Source organism: Vidua chalybeata, chromosome 3, assembly GCF_026979565.1.
Source record: "Vidua chalybeata isolate OUT-0048 chromosome 3, bVidCha1 merged haplotype, whole genome shotgun sequence".
Lineage (NCBI taxonomy): Eukaryota > Metazoa > Chordata > Aves > Passeriformes > Viduidae > Vidua > Vidua chalybeata.
Window position 1 is genome coordinate 9,291,123 of NC_071532.1, and position 22,007 is coordinate 9,313,129.

At 39.1% G+C, this 22,007-nt stretch overlaps 1 protein-coding gene across 1 annotated transcript; it reads left to right on the forward strand.

Moving 5' to 3' along the window:
* Nucleotides 1-931: 931 nt before the first annotated feature.
* Nucleotides 932-21,800, forward strand: RNASET2 (ribonuclease T2). The gene is given in 11 exon segments (XM_053937727.1): nucleotides 932-1,003; nucleotides 1,005-1,027; nucleotides 5,121-5,225; nucleotides 7,128-7,194; nucleotides 12,310-12,365; nucleotides 13,465-13,522; nucleotides 14,330-14,400; nucleotides 16,710-16,823; nucleotides 19,043-19,088; nucleotides 19,304-19,378; nucleotides 21,444-21,800. Coding segments are annotated over 11 exon segments (909 nt in total). The 5' UTR covers nucleotides 932-946; the 3' UTR covers nucleotides 21,681-21,800.
* The last annotated feature ends 207 nt before the right edge of the window (nucleotides 21,801-22,007 follow it).

Consider the following 22,007-nt stretch of genomic DNA (forward strand, 5'->3'; position numbering starts at 1 on the left):
CCACATATTTCTTAAGTGCATTGATGTAGGATGGTTGTAACATACCCCCTGTAGTTCAAAACTTCATAATAATAATTAATAATCACACAATGTATTTATGACTCATGCATCGGCAGAGAAAGAAGGGTCAGAATATGTTTCATAGTTTAACATACCGCTGAGAAAATATTGAACCAAGTTCTGACTCATCCCTTGGGGCTCCTTCCTCGGGAACTTCCTACTGCTTCCAAACACGAGTTGTTACCATTTCAAACTTCTCTATTTGGAGAAGCAAGCCACAGACGCCTGTGTCAGTTCCTGGGCTCGCATTAGTCAGTAGTCGCCTATTTAGAGCCCCCATCGCACTCTCGAAGACCTCTGTGCCGCGCAAATGCTCAGTATGAAACCAACATAACTGAATCCTTGAATATCCTAAAGAAGAAACAACCAAAACAGCAGGACGAGCCAAACACCCACATAAATTACTTCCTCCGCATCTCGCCGCTCCTGTCTTGCCCGCGCTCACAATGCCCCGCTCCCGCGGTACCCGGCTGGCCGCGGGGAGGCTCCGGGGACACCGCGGGGCCGCCACCCCGAGTGCGCCCCTCTCCAGCAGCCGCCAGCGGCCGGGAGACCGCGGAGAGCCGCTGAGGGGAGCGGCGGTGCCGGCCCCCGCCGCCCGCCCTCCGGGGCGGGGCCGAGTGCAGGCCTGGGGAGAGGGGCGGGCGCAGGGCAGCTCCTGCGGGCAGCGCCGGGAGGAAGGTAACGCGGGTCGGGGGGTGCGCGCCGCATGCTGAGCTGCGGTGAGGTCTGAACCCGAGGCAGCTGAGGTCGGATTTGAGAGTGTCCCTGCTCTGGCCTGCCTTGGCTCCCTCTTCCCGCCCCCTGCCCGCCGTGGGGCTGCGCTCCCGCGGTGGCAGCCGGGCAGGAGGGAGCTGCGGCTCGGCCCGCCCGAGGTGTTCTGAGTATGGCACCTGCCATACCCAGGCTTTTCTGCCTGGGAGTGTGGCTCTCTGCCACTGTGGTCCTCTTTGCGCGAACTGCAAAGGTGGGACTTGCAGGCCTGGGACGGACTCAGATTGTGTTTGCTTTCACTTCCTATGCTTTAAATTCCATGCGTAGCAAATCGTAAGTCAGTCAAATAAGTGGCAGCATTTCCCAGAGGCGGGAAGACTCCTAATAGATTTTTTGGGTTTTGTTTGTTTTTGGGTTTTTTTTGTTTGGTTTTTTTTTTTTTTTTTTTTTTCACTTTACATCAGCTTTGGCATCCTCCTGTCGCCTGGAGGCCTCCCGCTTCCGGTGCTGGGGAGATTTGCATTCTTTACGGTTTGTGCAGACGCCTCTGTAGCGAGTGTTTATGTGAGCAAAGGCTTTCCGCTGTCGGAGTGACATCGGTGCTAGAGCAGAGCCGTGTGCTGGTTGCCGTGCTCGGCGGGCGCGGTGCCGCCGTGCTCGGCGCTTCCCCAGGAAGCCGGCGGGGCTGAGCGCTGCCCCTGCTCCCTCCGGGCTCAGCCATCGCACTGACCGCAGTGAGAGGGGCACTGCTGAAATCCTGCCGTGGCGGTGCGCGTGAGTATTGCCTCTGAAAAGGCTTCGAAGAGCCTTTTGCAGTTACTCGGACCAGCACTTGGTTAGCTGGGAGTGGACAGTGGAGGTAAAAGTTGCCGGAGCTAAGAGCGTTGTTACAAATTAAATTAATGCTTCTGTCATACAGTGTTGTGACTTGGCTTGTCTAACTCGTTGTGGCAGATGCCACATGTGGCATGCTGACTTGTTAAGGTTGCTACCAAAGCCTTGGGTGTTCATTTTTGTGGCTTTAGATGCCAGGCTAACTGTCCTAAATCTTATCTCTGAGAGGACATTGTTGCCAGTATTTAGCTGCGTGCATCCTTTGTCATAACCATGGGCATCTCCTGCTAATGCTTGAGTGCTCTTCTGCAGCGTCTTCTCTTCTGATTTTACATGCTGAACTTAACTGTAGAGCAGGAGATTCTATATTAATGAGAGGTTTGCTAGTCAAGCTTATTGTTAAAAGCAAAACAGAAAGAAAATAAGGAAGTAAAATAAGAGGTGACCAATTGCTAGAGTCCAAAAGAAGCATGTGCTATATCAGCACTCCCCTCCAGATGGTATATTAGAATTCAAACTATAGTGAATGTGTTAAAGGAGGATTTCCTCAGTGTTTATTACAAGTTCTCTCTAGTGTTTGATAAGCCTGGGCAGATAATTTTGAAAACAGCATGGAACAATGCTAACATAACTGAAAGTGACCTTGCCCTAACTGGGTTACTAAAACACACACAGAAACAAGTGTTTTGCATTCCTTTTCTAGATACAGTAAATCAAGAGTAATCCCAAAGCTATTATTGCACTTTGGAATTTTATCCATAATGAAAATATGTTGATAGCCTAGTGTCAAGTAATAATTTTATGTATGTGTGCAGCTTTTATTTTGAAGTTTTAAGTTTTCTATGTTAAGAAATCTTTTGGAACTTTTTGACTTTTTTTTGTAACTTTCACAATATGAAATCCCTGTTTCTTATTAGAGAAGAGTTGGGGTAAGATTTGTTAAATCTGTTCTTTCTTGTATTAATGAAATTAGTAATCTAGTGTGATTTTTAGTAAACAGAAGCAATTTTTATTAAAAATGTATGTGCTCTATCTTAGTTGTTGATACAGTTTTCATATGGATGCGTGTATTTCCTCAAATGTGCATGATTCAGATGCCTTTAAGGTGAGATTGATGCACTTTTCACCTGCCACCATCAATGTCACAGACAAAAGGTCAGCTTGAATAAATCAGTCTGTCATGATAGTGTTGTGGTAGCTGCAAGGTTGTCTTCTGAGCTAAATCCTTAGAGAGAGTTTATGTATTGTTTATCAGTGGGGAAAAAAAGTGAGAGTTACAGACTGGGGGCTTTCAAACCTGCTTTGTTGCTCTATGTCCAGGTTTCGTGGTTTCAGGGTTCAGAACAATGTATAGAATAAATCAGCACCTTCTGCTGCCCTGATAGCAGCATTTTTTGAAGCCCCCTCTGTTCCTGGTCGTCACTTGATCAAGCATAAGAGTCCAGTGAGAAAGGAGACAATTGCCTTTATGTTTTTTTTTTTTTGCAATTTAGTCACTGGAAAAAAAGCTTCTTTCTGCCTACCAATTTACATCAAAAGAAATGCTATAATGCTTGCTGGGTTATTTTTCTTCATAATTGACTTCCTTAAGGTGTTTCTTCCACACCTTTGTAGAGTACAGCTTTTTTTTTTGGTGATGTGTGACATTACTGTCTTTTAAGTGGTGCTTCCTGCTTTTTGTAGGTAGGGCAGATATTTACATGAATCTTACACTCCTTACATCTCTCAGTGTTTTGTCTTGATAGTTTTTCATGCAGAAAAGTAGTCTTGCTTGGTTGGTTTTCAGTTCAAAATAATAGAAGACGAAACCATTAAGCAGGTCTGTAAGGCAGAATCTCATATCATCATTAATTCCTGCTGTTCAAATGATGAGACTGGAGATCACTTCAGGTGCAGAACTCTTGGGGAAATTTGCTATCCAGCAGTTAGTTACTTATTTGTGACTTTTTTAATACTTTATAAAGTCTCAAATTACTTATTTGTGGCTTTATAGTATGACTATATCAATTTCTTTAATACAGCATATATATCTTGCTTTGGCTAGCTTTTGCTAAAGATTTGTTCTACATTATTGTTTGCTTTTCTATACAAGTAGCACTCTCCAAATGATTTTTAAAATTATTTTTTTTCTTATTACCTGGTGAGTGAAATTCCTTCAGGTGTTTTTGAGAAACTAGATTGGGAAGTTAACAGTTGGCAACTAATATTTATCTTCTTATATCTTCTGTTAGGCCAAGTACCCTGATAATGTGTCCATTACAAGTTAGAGAGGCATTAATGTATGAAACGGGAGAATGTGTTAAAGGTGTTAGCTTCCTCACAATTTAGCAAGACCTTGTGATAAATTTAGCTGGTTAGTGGTTACTGTTGTTGCCCAAGCCCCTCACGAGTTTTGAAATCCCCACACATTTTGCAAGTGGGGGGGGCTCCCTCCTTTGTACTTCAGCTCTGGCACAGAGTTTGCAGAACTGTGGGGTTCTGCAAGCTGGGTCCAGAGCCACATAACAACTGTGGAAAAATGGGCTCTTCTTTATAATGAGCTGTGAATATGAATTACACTGAGTTTTCTTAGTGGTATGGCAGAATCAGCCATGTCTTCACTGGTGTCAAAATAGGCTTTACTTGACTGTGGTGAGCACGAATTAAAAAAAAACCTTCATAGAAAAAAAGAATACAGCTTGTGTAGAGAGAGATCTTTGAAAGCTCACCTAGGTTACACGTGGTGTCTTGTGGTGTAGGGTTGTCATTTTGAGAAAGTTGGGAAGTAGGTTTGGTGAGGCTTTCATAACTTGCATGTAAATACGTGCATGTACATCCCTTTCTAGAAGGTAGCATTTGAAATGCTGTGAAATGACTGGTGGATTTGGGAGACAGTTGGGATTTTTGACCTGTGCCAAGTGAAAGTCCTTCTGTTTGTGAAGGTTGATTTGGTTTTTTTTATCCCATGACTTCTAAGGTCCGTGAAGTATTAGGCAAATTGCTCTTGGTTTTGTAGAGGCTATCTCAGGTTTATAACAAGAACAGAAATTCATGTGGTTTTAGCAGCATTTAAAAAAAAAATATTAGTTAGGTAGTCAACTGGCATTTAGACAGAATTTAATCTTTGGACATCATACTTGGTGAGTTTCTAATATCGGCCTTGGCTAATCCAACACTAATATTCAATATTAAATTCAAAGCTTCTGTAATTAATCACTTTGGGCATTTGAGCTGTGTAGAAGATTTATGTATTTCTCCTGATTGGAAGGTGGCTCTGTTGCAACCGTGTGCAAGTAAAGAAAAAAAGAAACGGTGATCTCATCCTTGGTGGCGTTAGTTTATGAAAATTACCATACAAGCTGGGGAATCAGGCACAGCCCTGAAAGACATCCCCATTTTACCCATGGTAATAAATCTAATCTAGAGTTACCATTACTTGCTATTTCTGACGTAGTAGGGTTTTTTTTTTTGCATTTTAACATTTAAGTGTGCTGGATTGATAACAGATTTCTTCTTTCAACACCTTTTTACAGCTCTTTGGATAGCAAAATGAAACCTGCAAAGCAGCACTATTGGATTCTGGGTTGGTTTTCCATGGCTCTATGTTGTTGGTGTACTTCAGATACTTTTACTCAAAGGTACGTTGTGCTTTAAAATGAAACTCTGACAACTCATTCTTAAGTGCAGATCAGAATAGTTTAATTTCTAATGTAAATCTGTTATTATGTACTATTCTACCCTTATATGATTTATAGTAAGGCATCTACATTAACTGGAGAAGGATCATGCCTGAGGAAACCTTTACATGTGTCAGTATGAAGAAAGAGGGGAAACTTGAATTCCATTTGATGTACTTAAAACTTCTAATCTTGCTGTAGATTAATCATTTAGAGTTGTGATGTAGTAATGACAAAAACTGAAAATTATTTTGACACTTACAGCAAAAAATCTGGAGTCATCACTGTGGCGTGAATTGCACTGTTACATTATTTAGTTTTTTATTTATCTTTTTTTTCCTTACTATTTTCTCAGTTCTGACAATATAAAATTATTTTTAATATGACATCCCAACTGAGGTTGTATCAGATTGCTGCACTACCTTTTAGTGGTTGTTGCCCTTTGGAAAAATCTGAGCTTCAATAGCAATGGGCCATGGGAGAAACCACACCCAAGTCACACACTTCTGTGGTCAAAGCTGAAATTCCTATTGCATTATATGAGGAAATAAACTTTTCTGCTTCCTTTTAGTGCTTTGGCAAGAGGATGGTTAGGGGTGCTCAGTTCAGAGCTGAACTACTTTCAGTGCCTACATTGCAGTTAGTGGGTAGCTTAGACACTGTACTGATGTTTTCTTCAATCCCCAGGATTTAAGCTCTGGCTTGGCCATTTTGGCAAAGAATCAGCTCTAGAGCCACGTTCCTGTGCTGCACAGAGCAGGATAACTCAGGTCCAGAGAAGGGGGGATATCTCTGAAGCTGCATAGGTATTGAAAGTGGCTTTCCTTGAATGCCAGTTCTGAGCTTAACTCGCTCTGTTTAATAAGTACTATTTTCTGACCTATCCTTAGCCAAAAAGTGTGTTCTAGGACAACTCTTTTTGGCATGACTGTCATTGCAGAAGTTCAGCTGTTATTTCAAATACAGATAAAGGTCTAATGAAAAGTCTAATGAAAGATTGTTTCTAAGCAAGGGCTTTTTAAAACCAAGTAAATTAACTGCTCTGCAATATAGGGCAATTTATCTATTCAGGTTTCTACAGCAACAGTAAAGACCCCTATAAAAGTGTTAATAGTTTTCATTGTGGCTATGCCTGCTAAGTTCCAGAGCTATTCTCCTAAATTATACAGAAAACCACAAATATATGTGAATGCTTAAGAGAAAATGTGGCCATTGCAAAGTAGAAAAACTAGAGGAAGAAACTGAGGTGTGATATAACATGGAAGCATCCCTCAGGCTGCCCTCAGGTCGAGAAGAATTAGCTTGGTCTTTTATTCCTTTTTTTTTTCCTTTTTCTTTTAGTAATATATCCTCTAGCAAGAACTAATGACTGACAAGTGGCTGTTAGCTTCCAGAGAATAACAATTTATTTTGACAGTTCTGCACGTAATGTTGTCAGTTTAAATAATTTACAATTCTGTTGATTTTTTTCCCATTTGCTGTTATCTTTAATTACTTTGTCTGGTTTCTTAATAACTAAATATATCTGCTGCTATGTCTGATGCAACAGGTTTTTTATTTACATTTACTTAACCAGAATAGGTCTGCTCCAAACTATTGGATAAGGCCTCTATAGAAATGATACAACATTTCTTGAACAAATTTTTGAGGGGTTTTTTTTTCCCCTCTGCATACTTAAGAAATGCATACATATAGAAAGCATATGGAGATATGATGCCAGAAGGAGAAATTGTTTAACAATGGGGATATTAGCATGTTTCCTTATATGTTGTTTCTCTTTGAATCATTAGTTTGGAGTGTGCCTGAAGGTGTTCCTCTTTTTAAAATACTTGAAGAAAAATAAATTTATCTGTCTCTCTCCAGTGGCATCCACCCTCATGCCTGGAAAAAGCTGTATTTTGCTCATCATTGGCCAGTGACTGTATGTAAGGTGAGGTTTTTGTGTTTCTATTTTATCCTAAAAAAGGTAGCATTGGATCATAATGAACAGATTGAATAAAGCCCATTAAGTATTTAATCTTGGTTATGCCTTTATAATGGCTTTTCCTGATCTTGATGCAACTTCTGCTACTTCCCCTGCAATGCAGAGCAGCCATAACTGGAAAGATTGTGGTGTGTTACAGATAGAGTTGTCATTGTAGGGTATACTGTACACTAAGCTTGTTACAGAATTTGTGACATGTTATTTGTTATAAACTTAATCCTAGACTTTCATCAGACTATATAGGAAGACTTGCCTGCCTTGTTTGTCTGATGACAGTTCAGTATTTTAGCTATCTGCTGCGCAATTAGTTTTCTTAGCTTTGTAATATTGGCTCCAATATTTCTGTGATGTCATCAAATATTGATTCAGTCAGGAAAGAGAGCTGTAAAGGTGTTGTGGCAGGTGTCTCTGAGTATTTCTGCATTTTTTGCTGTATTTGAGGGGTGTGAACCCAAAATGAACCCAACCTTCCAACATACATCTGTCAAAGCACAGCTAAGAGCTATACTGTTGCTATGAAGTCTCTACTACAATCTGATAAGTAGAATACTTTTCCTATACTGGAAGTATTCAAAGGTCTCTTCCCATACAGTTTAGTTAAAAATGTTACCAGATTTACTGACACAAGGTTGAAGAACCTTGTGGATAATACATTAGCTTCAGGTTCAGCCAAATGAATGTGGAAGGTAATATCAATAACAAAAGTCAGATGCGTGTGACTGAGACCAAAGACCAAGACCACTGTTCTGTTTTTTTGTTTGTTTGCCTGTTTTTGAGTGGAAATAAGGAAAGCTTTGATGCAATTTTGTTTATTTTCTGTTGATTAAGCATCTCTGTTAATGACTTGTAGAAGAGATGTTGGTGTTGAAGAGTTTGTAGTGCCTACCACAAGTCAGTGTTCAGAGTCAGTAGCACTGCAAACCCTTGCTTGTATGGATGAGATGAGAAGAATTGGGAAAAAATAAAAAAAGAAAAATGAAACAACCCAAAATTAAAAAAGCAAACCCCTACCAACCAGTTTCCCCACTGTGTATTTATGCTGGTTACACCTCTGAATTCCAGGGTAATTGATAAATTGACTAATAATTTTCATAACCTTCTAGTGAAGTTGTAGTGAAGTTGTAGATCTTGAACGTCAGAAAATGTAGGCATCCTTGCACTTTGTTGATTTTTTTTATGATACCTGTAGTTAGAGGTGGACAGATGCATTCAAAGAAGTGCAGAAAAAGTGATATTAAAATCATATTAAGTGACTTTTTTTCCTAGTTTCCCATCATTGAGTCATATGAAGAAACAAGATCTCAGCTATACTCCTATAACAGCTTTCTTCTTTTACAGAAGAGGAGTTCCTAAATTCAGGAATTAATTTAAGTATTTTTAAGTAGGTAGATTCTTCTGTGTGTTTGGTGTATTTATCTATGAGAACTGGTATTTTTCAGGGTGTAAATATTTTTAATGTTATTATTCAGTTTAAAACTCCTGACATGATGTTGAAAGGAAAAAGCTGTGAAAGAAGCAGCAGAAGTCATTATATCATTTATGGCAAAAGCTGTGAGATACTTTTTTTCTGAAAGTACCTCTTCGTTTATGCCTCCTGTGTAAAGGAATCTGATTGTAGACTCTTTCATACACAGTGTGTTCTTGAGGTGTGTGGATGAGCTGCATCTTAACTCCTACCTGTTTTGCAAATCTGTGCTTGAAAAGTTTTTTTAGGCTTTTGAAGGCCCAAAAGGCCTTCTTTAAAATTTAGAGGGCACAGATCAGCATGCCAGAAATTTGAGAATACATCTCTCCCAGCTCTTCCTGGGCTTTAAAAAGTAAGTATTCAGCTGATGCTTTTTAATACTGAGTGTGATCGGCACAATTAAATTGGGAAGTGTTTTGTAATCATATCTTCCAAACTAACCCATTAAAATAAAGTGATATCATGGAAGCAGTGATAACCCCAGGACCTAATTACTGACTACTACAGTGAAAAGGGTGAAGGAAGAAAAGAGATTTTCTTCCTTGTAAAGTGATTAGAAATTCCAGTACCATATAATTGACCTAAGGTGACTATGTCTTATGCAAAGATTGATGAACTAGATTCACAGACCTCAAGTGATTGTGAATTTCATGTTCCCTTAAAAAATTGTGCCTGTGGCTAATTCATGCCACAGTTTTCAGTAACAAATGAGTGTGACTTAAGATCAACTCAAGGGCAAGAAGAGGGACTTTCCTACTGCCTTTTTATGGAGTTGTGAAAACCTTTTATTCCAGAACTTAAAACGAGAACTATTATTTCAGCTTTTGCATCCTGGAGATTGCAAAAAGATAAAATTTTCTGTGTTGTTGGGGTTTTTGTGTTTGTGTGAAATGTGGAAAATCCACTACAAGTTTGTAAGTTATTGAGTTCTTTTTCTGTTACTAATGGGAAGGACAATAAAGAAATGGTACCTGCTGTCATCTGCCTTTTACTTCACATATGTGCTCATTAAAGGAAAGAGTCAAAAAAAGGACAATAGAATAGAGTAATGAACAGAACAGCCTGAATTCAAGTTTGAATGTTGTGTTAAGTAACAGATGATTTTTTTTTTTAAATTTGTATTTTTCAGTATGAGATAAAAAATTTCCTAAGTTCAGGCTTTGGCAATAATTTTATAGCAGAGGCTCAAATGAAGAATAGAAATACTTGTTTTCCTTCTTTTTTTCATAAAAATAGAAGTAGTCACGTAACACAGAAAGTATTAAAGTGACTAAAGGAGGAAGGGGAGTAATTGCACAATGTTTGAGGGGAAGAAGTTGAAGAGGTGAACTCTCTGCACAGTTTGAAAAGCAAGAATTTTTCTTTCCAGTTGCCATGTTTCATTACAAAATAACTTGTAATTTATCTTAATTAAAGAGATGGCGTACTGAAGCAAGGTGGTTGGAAGGGAGAACAGGATTAAATATTTCACTTCCCAGAAGCTGATTTTTATTTTGATTTGGTGTATCTGTATGGGATCCAGTAGCACTACTCTCGCCTTTTCCAGCTGCAGTACCAAGGGATTTGTAACTTAGCCAGCTCAACAGGTGACACTTCTGGGACACATCAATGGTATTTCACTTTTTGGTGTTTCAGAGATGATAAAAGCTTCCATGCTTCTGGCAAGTGCTGTTTGTGCAATGACTTGCTGTTGCAAATAGACTAATCCCTCTGCTGTAGCGTTCCCTCTGTGTGGTGGGTGCTCTACAGCCTCACCAGAACTTTGCTCAGTTTTATAGGTCATGTATGGTTCATTTGGATTGGTTTGATTATCAGTTTGCTTTAAAACAGGATAAAACAGTGCTTCTTTTTTCAAATGAATCTAGGTATATAGGGCTTTCTGGGTACAAATAAGTATTTGTACCTCTGTTTCAAGTCAGTGGTTGCCTGAGTTTGAATTAATCCTCCAGCAATCAGTCTGTGATAAACAGGAAGGCTGACAAGGAGTGGTTTTGCACCAGCAAGCAGGGACACCCCGCTTTGCAGACCAGCGTTTGCATTTTTTATGTTACTGATTTAAAATGAACATTGGAAAGACACTAAGGCTAGAATGAACAAGGAGATTGAATGAAGCTGACCAAAGCATGCAGAGTGTGAACTCATGTGTTGTAGGTTGCATTGACCTCCCAGTTCCGCCAGCACACATGGTTAACACCAAGAGTCTGACGAAGCGGATAGAAGAAACTGCTAGGAAGGTTAGTGCCATGATTTTAAATCTGAAATGCTCTGGCTGTTCATTAGCATGTCTGAGAACTGCAGTTAAAGACTGAATAAGGAGCACAATTGCACTGTTTTTGTTGCCACCTCGGTTGAGCAAGCTGTTGACTATTAATTCGCCGTACTTTGGGCTAGATAGCCAAACCCCTCCAGATCCACAGAGCTTGTGTCATGACAGAGCAGTATTGTTTAGGCATTTGCAGTGTGTGTTTGTTCAAAATACTCCTTTCAGGAAAAAAAGCTGGTGCTGGGTGTAATTGCTTGTATTGTTGGTGGCAAGAGAGGAGAGGAAGGAAATGGACACAGAACAAGAAAGTCTTGCACAATTTACAGATCTGCTGCCACTGGCCTGTGGCATGTGGAAGGCAATTAGTGAGATTACAGGCCTGTCTCTGCTCCTCTCTACACTCTGCTCTTGCTCTGGCATCACATAAAAGGCATTTTGGCATAATTACGACAGACTACAGAGCCAAAAAGGAAAGCTATTATTATGGGAAAAGAATGTCTGGGGAGGTTGTTAGTTAATGGCAAAAATGTTTACTTGAAAGAGCTGTAATTCCTAAGAAGAATAATCAGGGAAAATACAGTAATGGTATTCTGTGATGTGTGACACAGATTTTTTTTTTTTAGTTTGTTCATCTCAGGCATATGTCTCTGCTCTAAACAGTAATTAAAGTGTAGACTATTTCTCCTGTATTATCAACAGTTTTTATTGGAGGCTCTATTTTTCTGGTTTTTGTAGGAAGGTATTTAGACTTCCTTTTTTTCTCCATTCCCTTGTCCCTCAAATCAAAATCTTTAAAGCATAAATCTGTTTTACTTGGAATAAGCAATATATTTAATATCTTCTTTGTATTTTTCGCTTTTAATACAATGATAAAACTAGTCCTGAATGCTTAAAGAGGTTTTTGTGCTTGTCCAATGTTATAGTTTATTTTGCATGTTTTTATTTTAATGGCTCTGCACTCCTTGAAAAGATGTGGTAATGGGAAAAATACAGAGAGCTGCCACCTGGAATACTATAAATGCAGATAAAGCTCTGTTCATTTAGCATGGATCAGGCTGCTTTCTGTTACCTCAGCACCTATCCTTTTGTCTTCTCTTTACGCTGTCTGTTCAGATTTCACTGATCTGCTTCAAAACTCTAATGCCAGTGGGTCCCTAAGTGGCATAATCCATGACAGCTTTAAGTAACTGGAGTTCACCAGTTCCTGATTTGGCAAGGAAAAGTTGGCATGCCACAGTAGAACCTTGGGCCATCACTGAATGAGGTTTTACTTTTGCCTTTAAACCTTTACTGGATACATGCAGCAAATACTCTGTGGTTTTGTTTCCTACAGATGAATGCTAATGATTGTCATGACCCACCAAAGTACTGGACAATCCATGGATTGTGGTATGATCATAGAGTGATTTTATTTTAGCCTGGAAAGGAAAAATTAAATTTTGTTCCAGGATGTTTAGTGATTTGCTTTTGTTGGGTAGGGTTTTGTTTGTTTGTTTTTGTTTTTGTTTTGTGTGTGTGTGTGTTTTGTTGCTTTTTTGTGGGGTTTTTGTGGGGTTTTCTTTTGTTTGTTTTTTTTTGTGGGTTTGTTTTTGTTTTGGTTTTTTTTTTTGGTTGGTTGGTTTTTGTGGGGTTTTTTTTTTGAAGATCTTAATCTGTCCTTATGATTGAAATAAAATTAAAACCCTATGGCTTGACATAAAACTGAAATACACTTCTGTATCTCATGACTTGCTGAAATTCTCTGGCCACATAAGCATTTTATTTACAAACCTCCTCATAAGATCAGAAATAGTCTCAACCACAAAGGGAATTATTGTTTCCCTTCTTTTTTTTTTTTTTTTTTTGTCTCTCTAAGTAAAAAGAATTTGTTAATATCTATGACTGCTTGTGGCCTTAAGTATCTTATATATACACAAATATTGCAAAAGTATAGGAAAAAGTAATTTGCTTCAAAGGAATCAACTCACTGGAATTGATGCCAATGGCAGCAATTCAAAAATTTTCAGGACAAATACAGGTTAGAATCAGTACAGGAGTTTAAGCTATGCCTCCTGGAAAAGTGAACAGCATTATGTTCTCATTATTCCCTGAGAGTGTCTTGGTGATACTTGCAGAAACATCAGATGGGGCAGCAATTTAGGAGATCATTGCCATTAGTGACACCAGTGACATCACGTGCAAGACCCTTCCAAGTCATTGGCACACCCAAATGACTTTTACATAGAACGAAAGGAACCAAAGGGCCAAACAAAGAAATCATGACAAAATCTTTTGGCCATCTTCTGAATCTTTATGAGAAATCTTTTGGTCATAATTAGTGTCTTGAAGGTTTTACTTCTAAACCACTGTAGGTTCTGATGGTTTACTTGCATTTTTAAGTAACATCTCCAGCTGTAATCATGCATATTCAAAATTCAGGCCAATGATATGTTAGTTACCAGTAGTGAGTTAGGAGACCTCTTTCTTCAATTTTATTTTGCTTCCCTAGGCCTGACAGAGCTGAAGACTGTAATAGGACATGGCATTTCAATGTCACCGAGATCAAGGTATTTAAAACAAAAACAGAAATACCAGGCAGAGCTTTTGCACATCCTATATGCAAAATCTGCAGTTTGTAATATCACTCTTAATGTTACCCTTCATACTGAAGGGTATGGTTTTTTAAGGACTCCAGAAATTCTTTTAGTGCTTCTGGTACTATTTGAAGTTGCCATCCTTGTGATCATTAGCAGCTGTACCTACTTGATTTTGTGAACATGCAGCTTGCCTCATTCATCCACATCCTCCGTAATAAAATCTAGAGGTCCACCACCACATAGGTGATGGATCTGCAGTGACAAAAAGCACCTGTGAAAAGAAAAAGATTCAGTCAGTCGGTGTTCTCCCTTCACGCTTTCTACTGCAAAATCCAAACAAAGAAAGTAAAAGTTCAGAAAACTGTTTTCTGTGTGTTTTCTCCTAGGCCATTAGTCCTTTTTTGTTCTTTTTCTACTTAAAAAAAAAAAACCCAGTGTATTTAATTCAACAAAATTCACTGATGTATTATAGACAGGGATAAGAGACTGGAGCTGACAAATGTGAAACACTGCATGATTGAACAACTTCTGCAGGGACAGTTGAAGGAAAGTCTTGCTTTGAGACAGTGTTTCAGTATTAGTATGTTCAGATATTTAGGTAGGTGTATTTTCAAAACATGGGGGAAAAAGACGTTTTATTTTTCTTCAACTAAATGTTTCAGTCATGGACACTGAAAAATGAGGCTTTAGTTGTAAAAAAATTATTAATATATGTAGATTGTATAAGAAGCAGCTTTTCAATGCTGTAGTTGCATTTAGTAATTATGGTATTTTTAGGATCTTATGTCAGACATGAGACACTACTGGCCTGATGTGCTTCATTCATCTCTGAATCGTACCCAGTTCTGGTGAGTACAAAAAAGCCATTAAAAGCATTTTGGATATTATTTTATAAAAATCTGTCTGAGTAGTTCTTCAGGTGCATGAGAGGTTGTGTCCAGGAGGCCACTGAAGCACTGTGTCTTGCTAGTCTCATTTACAGTATAGATCTGTTCTTTTATAAAATGCAGCTGTTGAAGAGAGGGCTATAGCAGAAGTTTTAGAGAAATGAAACTTAGCAAGATAATGTGTTCTTCCTTTGTTCCCAGGGAGGAGAAACAGCTGTTGTTGACACATTAAATCTGATTAGCAGTAGCACTCCTGGGATATCACTGCTAGCTGCAAGAGCAGCTTCCCAGCTCTCTTTCCATAGCTAGTTTAACTGTGTTGCTGGTCTTGAGAGAGCTTTCCTTTGAGGCTTCCTCATAGAAGAGAAAATAGAAAAACAGAATGTGCTGTGTTATGGTAGCCACTTCTCTGTTCAGTGAGGTTACTGACAGCAGCTCTGTGCTACCACCAAGCTCAGGGGTGCAAGAGGTGCAGAAGGATGGAACACCTGCAGCTGTTTCAGTATCTTTTTTTTTTTTTCTTTTAACATGGCTGCGCTGCAAAATAAAGTGACACTGTATCATCTTAAAGTCTTGGTAAATATTTTGTGGAGACTAAAGTCTCTGTCCATTCTGGAAGCTCACAGGACTGATGAAAACACTTGGGCCTGGTGCATTCTTGGCTTGCTGCAGATGATGGTGCACAGGCACTGTCAGTGCAGACTGCACCAAACCACTCCAGCAGCAGTTCCATGGTAGCAATGAAAGGCTTCTTGAATGCCAGCAGATTTTTGGCCCTCTATTTCTGCCTTCTTTTTAGAAAGAGCTTAAATATAAGTACTACTGAAAGCCTTCAAAAGACAGGTACATCACCATTAGTTTTACAGACATGCATGTTTGCATTCTCTGGACTAAAATTGTCATCTTACATGCAAAGCCTTGCCTCCAGCTTGCTGCTGGTTTTTTTAGTAGCCCTTTGGATATGACTATTACCTGCTTCTGATGCAACCTAACTATATCTCTTGCTAAGTTTACCCCCAAAAGACCTTCTGTTTACTTAAAAACACTGGTGTCTTTTCTCATTAGTAATTTAAAATCCCTTGTGGAGAAATTTGCCCATGGAAACCAGACTCTTCCAGGCAATAAACAATTTATTTGACATGCAGTTGTGTTAAATGTTACAGCCGGGATGAGAACTCTCTACAAGGCTAAATTTGGGAAGATACAGTGAAAATCTTACAGTAAAGCATCTTCTCTCCTGCCTCAAATCTCCTGACACCACAGTTGCTTTATTTATTTTCTGTTCAGAAGTGGTGCACTATTTCTCCAAATGCAAACATAATTTCTTTTAAGGTGTTTTAACTCCTTAAGAAATCTCTGAAGCTTTAATTTCAATGGACAATTCTAAGGTAGGCTTTCAAGTGAATAATAGTTGTCCTTCTCTGCTTTTTTATGATGTACTTAAGGCATCGTAAGGTCACAGGATGCTGTGATGATGGCAGGAGCTTGTGATTAGATAATATTTGAGTACATCTGCTGAACTGATACCTATATAGTACAAGTGGATTGTAAAAATTTGAAAAGAATTTTAAAAAAAGACATCCACAGGCCATGTCACAAAAGATTATACTGCTTAGTCTTTCTATGGACTTTAGAACTGATAGAAACATTTTTGTCTTTTCCCCAGTTTTCGTCCTGTTTGAGTTTGTCTGCTGTACACTGCAAGAATTTCTTTTGCTCTCTGTTTCTTGCTCTTAGGAGAATGGATAGTGGACTAGAAGCAAGACTTGAGAGGAGGCCTATGAAAATTCCGCAACAGGCCAGCATAAAAGCTGATGCTAAAATCTTAGCAGCTTGTGCAATTACACTGTTTCACCCAAAATAAGGCTTAATCCTTTGAGTTCAGAAAAAAAAAATAGTGCTATAAAAGTGCATTTAACACAAAAGGTTGTACTAAAACTTACAAGAAGTGTAGAGATAGTAATTTTCTAGGCAATTTTTTTTGTATTCTGATCTCCAAACATCTTTGTGTAAATATACTGAGAGGGCATTGTATTATAAGAGCATGATATATATTTATATATATCATTTACAGATGTTGCTGTAATTGAAATGGTTGGAGTGATCTTGCTTGGGTTTACCTTTTACATGTGTGATAAATTTGAATGCAGTGTCCTACTCCACAATTGTAGCCTTTCAGGTACTTGATTTAAGTACAGTGGCTAGCTTGTACAGCACATGTATCTGCCAGTAATGTGTTCTAAAATTTGCATTTTGCTTTTCTCCTGTAGGAAACATGAGTGGGAAAAACATGGCACTTGTGCAGCCACACTTGAGGTCCTTAATTCTCAGAAAAAATACTTTGGTAAAGCCATAGAACTCTACCAGCATGTTGATCTCAATGGGTACGTAAATGAACTCAATGATCTGGCTTTTATTTCAAACAGTTCCTAAAGGTTTCAGATCTAGCCTCAAATGAAAGTCTAAAAATCTCACGGTAGAGAGGAAATGAAAATTAGCATAAATTATTTTTAGTACTGAAGTTCAGAGGAAGAGTTGTTACCCTGAGAAGCAGTGTCTGGTCACTTCAGCCAGATAAGCCAGCATCATTCTTAGCAGCATCCTTCTAGACAGCGTGAGCCGGTAAATTTTTGAGCAGCTTTACAGGCTGTATCTTGGTACCAAAAGCTATGGTGCCTGTAAAGTTCTAAATCAAGTGACAAAACTCCCCAAACTTCTGAGTTGTGCTGAGCCCAAACACTTGTTTTTAAGACAGTGCTGTGCTCAGGGGAAAGGATAAGCTGCAGGCAAAATCATGCAGGACATCCTGGGAAAAGGCTGAGAGGCAACAGCAAGAGAGGAGGTTATGAAGGGTTCAGTCGCTGCAGGCAGTCCTCTGCTGTCCTTTGTGACAACCCCAGTGTGACTGGGATTGCTTTGTCCTAGAGGCTGATTTCTCCTTATTGTTCCAAAGCACTGGCCATTCCAGATTCAAAGTCTTGAGGAGACTGTTGTGGCTTGTCCAAGTGCTGTATGCATGTGTTCTGGCTGCAGTTGAATGCCAGAAGGTTAGAGTCCTTTCCTGATCAGTGCTTGGTATGGGTGAGAGGATGTTTGACTTAGATTCGTGTACCATGAGAGGACAGTATCCAAGAGAGGAAATAGTTTTGTACAAAGAAACATACCTTTAAAAAATTCAATAAAACAACCCCAGAGAAACCCCAAACCAGCTCATGCTGTTTATGCTCTGCCAGTATCCCGTCCAAGCAGTCTCCTACTTGAAGTCTCATTTATTTTGCATATGCACAAAGAAAATAAGTCTTCCCTCCCACCTCGATTTTGAAAATGTCTTTTAAAACTGTAGCAGATTTTTCTGAGAGGGTTTTCAGTGTTTGAGCATGTCATATGTAATGGTAAAATTATCGATGTCTAAGTCAATTGCCTAAGTAGCTGTGATGGTGTGACTAAAACATTTACAGATGGCACAGTGATCGGTGATGTGACTCTGTATCAGCATGTGCAACACTGCAAAAGAATAGAGACTGAAGCATGTTGAAATTAATTGCTCAAAGCTTATTATCTATTGTGAAAATGAGTACAATTAATTTTATCTTTACTGAAGAGAAAAAACACGGAAAATGTTCTCATTGTATATAATTTCTACTTGAAAGACAAAAAATGCCAGTGATTAAAAAAATTATTTCCACAAATCAAATTATTAAAAAGCGGACATCATGCAGCCTTCTGTAAGAATTAACAGAGCATCATCTATTTTATCGGCCTCCTTATATCCAGTGTAAAATGACAGTGAAAAACAGCTTGTCATTTAGTCAGCTGGGTAAAATCTTCCTTGTGCCAAAACTGACATTGGAAGGGAAGGGTTGAGCATTATCAGCATTTGTGGATTAAATCCTGCAAGATACTCACCATTCCCACTTCTTACAGAAGAAGCTGGAACTCACAGACTCATCACGTGTTAGGTCCTGAATCTTGCCGGCTTGGAAATGTGAACCCTCTCAGGACTGAGCCTAAAGGAAGGGTACACAGGCTACAGGTTCTTGGGCACTACCTCATTTCTCTCATGTGACCAGCTTTTCCTCTTCAAAAACATATTTATTAGGAACAGTTTCTGCCCTGACAGTAACATTGATTCTGACTGACATGCTGTATCCCTCTCCCAGTGTGCTGTGTCTCCCACCACAGGAAGCCCATTCTGTGTTTGGATATGAGGGTGCCTGGAATGCCCTCACAAGTCTGCCCCCATGCCCTCCGCAGTGGCAGGAGCACCGTGGAATGACTCAAGGCAGGGGAGAGGGAGCAGTTACACTCTGGCACTGAACAGAGCACTCTGAAACTCCCTTTCCCCTAGCTGTATCTGAAGACTGAACTATCCTAGTTCCTCAGATTAAGGTGTGGGAAAGGGTTCTTCCTGACCCTGTCAAGTTAGATGGGAAGTGTCCTTTCAGAAAATGGCCTTTCCTTGGCTGGCAAACAATGAAAGACAAGTTGCCCTTGCTCCCGTCACTGTAATGCTTGACAGGTTCTTAAGATCTGTTTTACCTTATGATTATAAAGGTATATTTGCATACATGAAAAATGGCAAAATGTTTTATCTTTGTTTCAGTTGTCTCTTAAAAGCTGGGATAAAGCCGAGCAGTTCATATTACAAGGTAAGAGGCAATCTTTAATAAAACAAAATCATGTGCGTGGACTTTTTTTTCAGTAGGATTCAACTAATTTCTGTAGAACAAATAATCTTTTTAAAATTTTATAGTTCTTTAAGGTTGTGCTTTTTATAAAAGTCTTTGAGAGTTTAACCAGTGTGGGAGCTGTTGGAAGATGTCCTTGTGACCTATTAATCTCTATAAACATTTTAATTTTTCAGATGACTGCTATAAAGGAAGCTCTTACAAGATTTTATGGTGTAACACCAAAGATCCAATGCCTTCCTCCAGAAGAGGTAAAAACTCCCCTAACTTCCCAAAATGGAAAAAAGAAAAAACCCCAAAAAAATAACTTACTTTTTTTAAGGAGCACTGTCTATCAAAAATATAGCAAAAACAGAGTGAAAAATGTTCGATATGGAGATACTTAGGTCTAGGTGTTCTTTGTGTATACAGCTGTTCGCATATAGGTATTGTTTGATTCTTGGACTTGGGTTTTAAAGGTCTCTTTGTCTTAAAAGATGTAAACTTGCATCTCTTGCATGAATGCTGTAACCACCCTGCCAGAGGTATTGCTGTAGCTGAGCACTTTCCTCCATGCCTGCTGAAGTTTAATTGCTGCATGGCAAATTACTAACCAAGAGTGAGCTGAATGGAGGCCTTGGTGAGGGTGCTGCTGTCAGAATCCTTCTGAAATAAAGCACCTCAGAAGCTTGTCTCTGAGATTGTTCCAGAGAGCCCATACCTTAAGAGGTCACTGTAGTCTTTCCTTTTGAACCAGTCATGTCTCGAATTTCCATGTCTTCTTACTTTTCCTGCCAGTAATTGTGCTGTGCATCATGATGCAGTAGAGAAGGTGGTACACAGAGACAGTGTTCTGTAAAGTATAGGTCACCATATCTGAACCAAAAGTGCCTTTGAAAGAACAAATTAGTGTTCTGAACAATTACATGTGTAGGTTGTAGAGCTCTCTTTCCTTTTTTTCAACTAGGTTACCCTGCTCTTACAGAAAAAATAAAGCAAAAAACCCACAAGGTTAGCTTTCACTCTTATGAGTGGTTCCTTCTTAGCTCAGCTTGTTCAAGGTGATTTACTATAGAACTCTTGGCAGAGTTACTGCCAAGTTACTGTTACAGACAACAATTTATGAAAACCTGCTAAGATACCGTTGCTATTGGAGTGTATTGTCAACTCTTGGTTTAGTAATGCTCTGAGGTTTTTGTACTCATGGTTTTTAACATGAAAAAATATCTATAGGTTACAATATTTTTAACATGTGTTTATAAGTTACTTTAAGGAACAAAGGAATTTTAGTTGAATGTGGGTTGTATACTCACACACCTTTTGACATTGAAGAAATACAGAGCTAACACAAACCCCAGTTCCTAGCTCTGTTCACTGTCGTTCTGCCATTGCTTTTAGTACACTTGGCATTCTGCTCCAATAGCATGAAAATAATGTACAGCTTGGGTCTCCTGTACTTAACAGCTGAAGGTGTTGGGCAATAGAAATGAAAAATTACATCTCAGTTATTTGAAGATAGGCCTTTTTCAGAGTTCTAGACCTGTCCATGCCTGAAGTGCATGATGGAGGCACTTTGTTTGAAATGGATTAGACACATTCTCTGTTCTTAAATTTCTTTAAAAAAACACAAAATAAACAAACTCCCCTACAACACAAATTCCAAACAAACAAAAAAACCCTCATCTCAGTTGCTTTTATCTTGTACATATCTTTTTGTCCTGCTTAATTGTTTCAAAACCATTTTTTTCCACATTTTGTTAGACCTGAGCACTGGGGGGGATTTTCCTGTAATCTTTTTGCCATATGAAAGGTCCCCATGCCTGCCTGCTTTATTCATGGTCAGTATTCTTCTTCCTAGCCCGTTCTGTAGTTAAAAAATGACACTTCTGCTCCTTCTGTCAGCTTGCTTCTGCATTCTTTTTTGTAAAAGCCATTATAAAATTTAGTTTCTCTTCTCATGTATGGAGAATTTTGTTTGCCTCAATTCCTGTCCTGTTATGAAGAGTTGGTGAAAAGTGTCTTTCTGGTCACATGTGCCCTTCAATATTCACAGAGTTCAGCCAGAGCTCATCATTTTGCAGATGAGTAAAGGCCAGGATAATATGTCACAGCATTTCATAATGAGGCCTACCAGTTAGACAAGTCCCAGATTGGTACTGAGTAACAGTCTGTGCTATAAGCTGTTCAGAGTGGATGCCTTTTATACTTTCCTTTGCATTTGTGATCTGGTAAGTACACAAATAATCACTACTGTATTCTATAGATAGGGCAATGTAGCTGAAGAATTGATTTATTTTCTCCTTCCCATGAGGCTGATCTTACCCTTCATGTTTCTAGGGTGAAAAAGCACAAACAATTGGCCAGATTGAGTTCTGCTTCACCAAAGAGCTGCAGCTGGTAAACTGCACGGTGCCAGAGGGTGGATCCAACCCAGTGCAGGCTCACTTGAAGCTTGGAACTTCGGAGCTGTCGGTGTGCAATGATACTCTTCCAACCTATTATCCTTCAGAGGTCCAAGATCACAAATTAAGCCATAAGAGTTTGAAAAACTTTTTAAACATCAACAAAGCCTGAACTCGTGTAGTATTACAAGCACCTGTCCATATCACAGGCCTACAGTGAAGATTTCTGCTGGAAAACACAGTTCTTTTGCTATTAAAGGAGAGTGGTCCACATGATAGGATCAGCATCTGATTTACAGTGTGGTCTGGATTTTTTGGCTTGCTTATGGTTTGAATCAATGTTCAAAAGAGAACTGTGACTTCTCAGTTTGACATGCAGTTGTCTGCTACTTTAGCTGCTTTTTGGTTTTTACCAGTGAGTCAGGGAACTTAATTCTTTGTATTGAAAGGATGATTGTCTCTCTGAGATGAGGTGACAAGTTCTTGAGAGGGAAATACT